Source organism: Aedes albopictus, chromosome 1 (assembly GCF_035046485.1).
Source record: "Aedes albopictus strain Foshan chromosome 1, AalbF5, whole genome shotgun sequence".
Lineage (NCBI taxonomy): Eukaryota > Metazoa > Arthropoda > Insecta > Diptera > Culicidae > Aedes > Aedes albopictus.
In genome coordinates this window covers 234173175-234181553 of record NC_085136.1, presented here as the reverse complement: position 1 = coordinate 234181553, position 8379 = coordinate 234173175, and the positions used below count along the sequence as shown (strand labels likewise).

Here is an 8379-nt window from a genome sequence, read left to right as displayed (position 1 = left end):
AGGACCATAGTGCACAGTTGAGCTTAGAGTCCTTCCCTGGCACTCAGACGTAGATCAGCCGCCCCTAACATGGGGATCAGACGCTGTTGTGAGCCGCTTCTCCTGGAGAACAGACGTTCAGGTTTGCCGAAGCAAACCCCCCCTTCCCTGTCAGCCTACGACCAAAGTTCCCACCGGGGTTGATTACCCGATCTTCCCTAAGGTTGCTCATAGTTTCCGGCCGGTACCGCGTGGAGGTAGGGATAGGAGTTGCTGGGCAGAGGCTAGTGGATCACAATGGGATCTGAATTGCGCCGCATACCTAGCCTTTACCATGCCTAGTTATTTTTGTTACGCTGTGTAATTTGGATGACACCAGTTGAACTGATGATGTGCATTGATCATTCTGAAGTTTTACTGGACATATTAAATTACGGTATAGGTTATCAAAGTTTTTCCAACTGATATGATATTGTCTTTTGAACTTTCAGAAGTCTTACTGGACATGATAGATTACAAATCATAGCTTTGTATAATGAAATAAGTTACCGTTACACCCGTAGACTTTAGAATCTAAATTCAAGAACAATTCGGATGACCTAGGATATCCCAACTGATCTGATAATGTCTTTCATAAGATTTACTGGACATGATAGAATACAAATCGAAGCATTATATGATGAAAGAAGTTACTGTTACACCCTTTAGGATCTACACTCAAGAACAATTTTGATGACCTAGGGTATCCCGACTGACCTGATACTGTCTTTTAAACTTTCAGAAGACTTACTGGACATGATAGATTACAAATCGTAGCTATGTATTATCAAAGAAGTTACCGCTACATCCGTAGACTTTAGGATCTGCACTCAAGAACAGTTTGGATGACCTAGGATATCCAGAAAAAATAATTTGCATAATATTCTACAGTTTTTATGCCACTGGCACCAAAGCCACAGAAATACGTAGAAAAAGGACTATAATCACGATTGAAAAAATTCCGGCTTTAAAGGGTTAACCAGCTAAAAGGCCTTTTGCATCTACTGTCCTACGTTGCGGTGAGTATTTCACCTTCTTCTGGTCGTTGGTACCGCTGAAGTAGACCTCGAGCAATACGGGTCGGGGATAACGACTCGAGATAAATCGCTACATAGACATGGCCTACATATAACCAAGAGCAAAACGGAACCGGAAGATGTTATTAATGTGAAACGCCTGGTTATCCAGGATAGCGTACATAGGATTACGATGATGCAGAAATATTGCAATTTGAATTAATAAATCCTGAGAATAATGCAAAATCATAGTTCCACTATGTTTTGTTCTTTCGGTACATTACGTTATAAAGACCCTGTTGCAATAAGCAGTATGAAAGTTTAATGGAACACCTATTTGACGCATAACTGCTCTAAGCACCTCTTTAAAAGATTTTTAAAAGACTTTTTTTATTTTAAAACTTGTTGCATAACGGCACATAAAAATGGTATTTTTCGTAATTACAAAATAAAAAGTATGCAACTCGATTTTTCAGCAATCGTCGTAATTATCAAACCCGGCAAGCCTCGTTGGATGAATGTATACGACTGGTGCTGAAAAATCATCATTTTGTAACCTGTTGCATAAATAATCAATTTGAAACTAGGAACTGTTAAACTAAAGTGCGTAGTTGAGAATGCAATGGAACTAAGGTCCAAAAGCGAAGGGGAGCAGACCAAAACAAATACACCGATGACTGACTGACCAACTTGAGAGCAAATCGAACAGAGTATACCTAAAACCCGCATCTTCATCGTATCACGCCGAAATAGGTGAGGAAGGGCAGCCGGGATGACAAAAGGGTATAAGTTGTGCCGCCACTTTTGCTTCTGCTGGTCGCTAATGTTCAGCTGAGTGGAAAATGCAGTCGGAGATAACAAACAAAGACTGGCTGCTTATAAGCGAAGAAGACAACCGGCAGCGAGCATGTGATGTGTTGGTATGAACTGCTGGTGGAAGACGAGGTGCAACGCTGTGGGAGATGAAGCTGGAGAAGAGACGCAATCCGATGCAAGTTTTCAACAAGTTGAGTTGAACACCTGCCGCTTGTTGTTTCTGTCGAACCAGTTTTCTGGGGCTTTCTTTAAGGAAGATGTTGCTTTGGAACGGGGTCCGGAGACCATGGAAAGGTCACTGTCACGGCGAGGAATGGGCGTCGGTGGTGGTCGGTCAACAGGGGAGTTTGTGTTTCATTGGGGTTGTGAATGCGGAGAGAATCTCGGATCGGGCTCTGGACTGGATATGTTGGTACGAAACACTTTTACAGCACTTGCTTTCCCGGCTCTGGCGATTGTTAGATGCTTGGCAGAGCGAAGAACTTCGAGTGGTAGGTACAGATTTCGGTTGGGTGATGAGAAAACCAGTCTGTTGAATCGTAAATTGCACGGAATGAAGGATTTCGCTTCGCTCGATAAAGTGGACGACGGTTTTATCGGAACTGGAAGCGTAGAAAATTTCTACATCACTCCAGCTAGCTCAAGAGCAGGGCACCTTTCATCACAGTCGTAAATCAAAATGCTTCATCGAGCCCATAAATGCCGCGCCATTGTCGTATATCGTGGATCCCACATTTCTCCATTGTTGTGGTGGAGCGACCAAAAGCAGCCTACTGCGCCTATCTATACCTAGACTACCAGTTTGACAGAGAGGAAGTCAAGCGGTAACGGCAGCTTACTTGGACGAAGGGTGTCGAATTTCTCAATCACGCAGGCGGAACAATAAAAACAACAACAATCAAGTGTGCTGCCTGTGCGGTGGTGTAGCAGCGATAGGAGAAAAGAAAACACTGGAAATGTGTGTCATGTGCGTTATATGCACACTCTGGTTGTATTTATGCTGGGTGGGATCGCTCTAGTAATAAAATCAAATGGATGGACTTGTCGAGATTCATTTAGGAAAGTTTATCCCATTGTCGTAAACCGTGGAAAACCTACAACGTCGTCAACTGGATGATGATAAATAAACTCTTATCGTAGTAGGCCAGCCATCAGTGCCCAACGTATGAAACCTGCCGGCGTAGATCCGAGCCGAGCAATGCCTACTCCAATTTTGTTTACCAACAAACTACATAAATAGAGGGACGCTTTTATCGCGACGCCATCGGGCGCGGCACATGCTGCCGCGGCATTATCTAAAAATAAAACTTGACGAAGGTCCCCATCGAAAACACAAGCCAAACCCCAACCGAGATATGATGCAGCAGTCGAAGGGTTCGGTCGCCACCTGATCGATGGGCAGTGCAGTTCTCTGCCGTTGGTCTCTCGTGTCTGGTTCGCGCGCGACATTTCCGACGAAATTGCCCGTTCAATTGTAGTTTTAATTACTCTGGATCAGTGAGTCTTTCTGAGAATATTTCATTCCCCGTCATAGCTGGAGATCGGCAAACTTTCACCGCGCATTCCCTCCGTTATATAACGCTTGAACTTGGTGATCATCAGTTTACGTTAGGTGCTATTCGGTTACAGACGCATGCGCCTCCATCCATCTATTTTTGTTTAGAATCTCGAGGCACAGAGATCCGAAAAATTTTCTTCGTCAAGTTCCTCAGCTGACATGTTGTTGCATTCTAATCACTTGGTGTAAAAAAGTCGCAATAACAAACGATCATCCGCGGAAAATGTCTCGGAAACTACCCGTCCGATCGCTCGGAGAGATCGCGCTTGCGGAACTCGCTGGTTCCATAGTCGGTGCTATCGGAAGCATGCTCCAGACCACATACAATTTTGGCGTAGAACCGGATTTCACCTTCCTGATAGTGGAGATCAAGTCGTACATGGAAACAATGGGCGCCACCAGTGCAATTTACGAAGACCTACTTCGGGTGATCCTCTGTTCGGATTCGTTGGAGGCAGTGATCCGTTTCTGCTGTCTACAAACACTACTCAATGAAGCAGTGCACACGCTGATGACAGAAATCTTTCCTTTCACCTACTACGAGCGCATACTACAGGTGATCGCTGCTCAAGGCCGAGGACTGCGACAACTCAACATGAAAGGAGTTTGGGTAAAGGAAGAATTTATGTGTTTCATGTACGAGATCATCAAGCATCTACCACACTTAACGAAACTCACAATACCACACATTGCAAATGATAATCTCCTGAAGCACATTAGCGACTACTGCAAGAATCTACGACATCTGGATATCAGCGGTGAAACAGACATCACTGATATTGGATTAGAATACCTTAGCTATGGTGAATCCAGACATAATCTTACCATTCTCGATATCGGATCGCTAGGAGAGGAAAATGTCTGTCATACAGATATCGCCATGCTTCTCATGAACTTAGACAACTTAGTTAGCTTGGTCAGTTACTCCTTCGTAGGACGAAGTCTTCAGTACATCCTCGACAATAAAGATCCAGCCTTCCGCTGTAAGCTAGTCTACCTCCACGATACAGGAACCAAAGCAAAGACAATGGATGCTATCATCGATACCTGCCCGAACCTGCAGGACCTCTATATAGATTCCCCGGAATCAAATACTCTCGTCAAACTCTCCAAAGTCAATCTCCGTCGCCTGAAGCTCTACAAATTCAACTGCTCAGAGCTGCTCACCCTCCTGGAATCGAACGGCAACTACACGCGTCATCTCACCGTCATCAAAGGTCGTGGCACTATGGAAATTCACCGACTTATTCGATGCTGTCCGAACCTGATCGATCTGGATTTCTACATGATGGACTCGCTGAGCTTCTCTGGCGATCACGGTTTCCTTGACCTTCAAGGCTTGGAAATTCTAAGCAGTCCAATCTCCCAACCTGGCCTTCGCAACCTGCTCAGCCTTTCGACCACCCTGAAACGGCTGGCTATCGACAGTGTGACCTTCAACGACGAGGATTTCAGCTCGCTGATGATCGAAAAGGACTTCTACCACCTGGAAGACGTCTGGTTCACCACCGCTCCCAACCTGTCGATGGCCAGCGTCGAGGTAAGCTCAATCCAACCCAAATCCCAAAGTTACACTCCAACTTCCCTTTTCTTCCAGATTCTCATGGATCGCTGTCCGGAGCTGCAGAGTCTTGGCCAGCTGAGCGGTTGGTCCCTCACCCCGGACGACGTCACGCTACTCCGGGGAATCCTCAAAAGCTGCAACGCGTCACTGGTACTGTCACCAGCAAGTATTTTCCCCTGATCTCATCTCATTTCCTTTGTTTCGTTTTTTGGTTCCTCCCCCAATGTCCGCGCACCTCGATCGCGCATCAATCAGTACTTGCGACCATTTCGCATCTTCCTTCGACCATCACGCAGAGCATTCCCATTGGCTGTTTGAATCATGTTTTGAAACGATGCGATCTCCCAACTCCTTCCTTCCTTTTCTTCTTTTGTGTTTTGTTTTCTGCTTCCCGTTTCCGTTCCAGATCGTGCAGTCACTCTGATTAAGAGAGTTGACAGTGATGGGAACTTGCAGTGATAGCCTACGGAATCCGTCCAATTTGTATTGCAGGTTGGTAACAATGAGGATAGTTTTCTCGTACGATTGGTGGCTGTATGTTGTGATGAATATTCTAAATAAAGTGATTTGGTTTTTAGAAATTTAATTGATGTTGCCCATATTGCGCTTTTTTTGCTTTTAAAGATGACCCACCACTAATCCCCACAACAAAATGATCTACATCTACAGCAGTAAGTTGAGCAGAGAGCAGAAGCGCGTGATGGTGGCCGATCTACGAAAGAATAGTCAGGTTGAGGATCAAGGGTCGATTCTTCAAATTCAGTATAATCAACGTGCACTGCCATCATTCCGAAAGCACTGATGATGGTAAGAACGCATTCTAGGTGCAGCTCAAACGCGAGTGCTCTTGGTCTCTATTAGCAACAATCATCTTCCCAACTGACAGTAAGGACTTGGCCAGCGCCGGTATTGATCCAAAATGTATTTGTGTAGTGTAGTATATTTTTTCAAAGATGATTTCTTAAATTCTTGCAGTGGTTTCTTTAGCAAATCTTAGAGAGATCCTTTCAGAAATTCATGCATGTATTTCTCCAAGAAGTTTACCAGGAATTGCTCTAGGGATTCCATTGAACATTCTCACAGGTATGTGTACAGAAATTTCTTAAGGGATTCATCCAGAAAATCTTCGAGGAATCCGCCTAGAGATATTTTTCATAATTGCTTTCAGTGATTTGGGCAAGTATTCTTCCAGAGATATCTACAGGAGTTCATATAGCTTTTCCCTAAGGATTTCCTCCAGATATTGCTCTGTGTATTTCGTTAAATATTATCCGGAATTTCCCAGAATTTTTCCATGAATTCTTCAAGTGATTTATTTCTAAATATTTCCTCGGGGATTCTACAACACCACTTTTAAAAATATCTCGAGTTTTTTTTAATGATATTTACAGAAACTTATCTATGATTTCTTCGAAAATTCGATTGCTTCAGAAATACTTCCAGAAAAAACCTCAATGATTTTTTCTTCAAATTCCTCAAATTTCCGACGAGTTTTTGCAGCTATTTATTCAAGAAGTTCTTTAGATATACCTCCTGAAATTCTTTCAATAATTTCCCTAAAATTTCTTCAGATCATCCTCTAAGGATTTGTGCAAGAGTACTTCCTGAGATTCCACAAGAATTTCTTCTGGGGTTCTTTCAGAAATTTCTGCTCGGATTCTTCATGAAATTCCTTCAGGCATTCCTTCAAAAATATCTGGAGAGACTTCTTCAGAGTTTTGGGGATATCTTCAAGAAATTCAGTTTTTTCATGAAGTGTTTTCAAAAATTCCTCTTAATATATATTTTGAATTCGTATAGAGATTCCTTTGGAAATTCTTCCAATGGTTTCTCCAAAAAAGTCCTTGAGAAATTCCGTCCTGGATTATGTGGTTCCGCCATAAATATATCCTGGGATTCCTTTAGAGATCTATGCTGGAATTGTGTCAGATATTCCTCCAGGTTTTTCTTTCAGAAGTTTTTCCAGAAATTGCATAGAAATAATTGGAGAAACCATTGAATCATTGAAAGAATCTCTAGAAAAAATCTACAGAATTCTCTGGAGGATCGTCTGGAGGAATACCTTGAAAATATTTCTGATGATACTTTTGAAGTTCCCCACAAGAAATTCTTTAATTCTAGAAGCAATTTCTGAAGTTATCTCTGAAGAATTCAGCCTGGGACAATACTTCTTCTTCTTTAATTATTAGAAAAAAAAAACTAGTTCCAAGCAAAAATTGCTTGAGAAATTTCTGGAGAGATGCCAGGAGAAATCTTCAATGGTGTTCTGAAACAAACTCCTGAAAAATGTTTTAAAAGCAGCGAAAACACAAGGAGCCAAATCGGTAGTCCGTCAGCGCTATTCGGCTCTCGAGAAGAAACTGAAACACTAATGTACACGGGACAAAAGAGCGTGGACGGACTCTCTAGCCGACGAAGGGGAGAAAGCCGCTAACACCGGCGACATTCGTCTCCTCTACGATGTCTCACGTCGCCTTAGTGGTACTAAGATGAATGCTACGATGCTCTTGAAAGACACATTGAAACGCTGGCGCTGGTTTGAGCACTTTGGAAACCTTTTTCAATTGTCAACCACGCCACCAACACTTCAGCATGATCCACAAAGCGTTTGACGCATTACCCGTGTCAACACCAGGGCTCCATAAGTGCAGGGGTTAGAAACAGCTATCCGTAGCATAAAGTGGAACAGAGCTCCGGGCGGCGATCGCATATCAGCCGAGATGCTCAAAACTGACCCCGTAGTATCTGGACAACTGCTGCATCAATTATTCTACAACATATGGGAAACCGTGACATTCTGGCCGACAAGGCGTCTTAGTAAAGGTGCCCAAAAAGGGTGACCTGACCGTATGTGATAATTGGCGGATCATCATGTTGCTGTGCATCATTCTCAAATTCCTCTGCGAAGAGATCTTGCACCGGATACAGGAGACGATTGATGCAACTCACCGACGGTAGCAAGCAGGATTCCGTGCCGGACGATCCTGTGTGGACCATATTATCACGCTCCGTACCATCCTGGAGCAAATCAATGAATTATAAGAGTCTTTCTACCTGGTGTTCATTGATTATGAAAAAGCTTTTGACCGTCGCAATCACGAAAATATGTGGGTGCCCTCAATCGTTAGGGCGTCCTTGAGAAAATCATCGGCATTATTGAAGCACAGTACGAGGCATTTTCGTGCAGAGAACTGCACAACGGAGTCTTGTCCGATTCCATCGGGATCGTCGCTGAAGTGAAGCAAGGACTATCACTATCACCGCTACTGTTCTTCATCGTAATCGACGAGATCCTGGTAGGTGCGATTGATGGTGTACCAAATCGTGGGTTGTTGTGGCAGTCAACGTCATGGTAATGGAGCACCATGAATTGGCTGATGACGTTGCTCTCCTAGCTCAACGACACT

General features: G+C 43.6%; 1 protein-coding gene across 3 annotated transcripts; it reads left to right on the top strand.

Moving 5' to 3' along the window:
• Positions 1-3082: 3082 nt before the first annotated feature.
• On the top strand, positions 3083-5569 carry LOC109425282 (uncharacterized). 3 transcript variants are annotated; one of them, XR_009996446.1, is made up of 4 exons: positions 3087-4948; positions 5006-5122; positions 5379-5464; positions 5551-5569. XR_009996446.1 is itself a non-coding variant. In XM_029873865.2 (3 exons), exons 1-3 carry the CDS (start codon positions 3632-3634, stop codon positions 5288-5290), a joined length of 1497 nt encoding a protein of 498 aa, XP_029729725.1. In that variant the 5' UTR covers positions 3083-3631; the 3' UTR covers positions 5291-5521. The 3 variants fall into 3 exon arrangements, 2 of the variants coding, with proteins under 2 accessions (XP_029729725.1, XP_029729726.1); XM_029873865.2 differs by lacking the exon at positions 5551-5569 and having other exon boundaries at positions 3083-4948; positions 5228-5521; XM_029873866.2 differs by lacking the exon at positions 5551-5569 and having other exon boundaries at positions 3088-4948; positions 5379-5544.
• The last annotated feature ends 2810 nt before the right edge of the window (positions 5570-8379 follow it).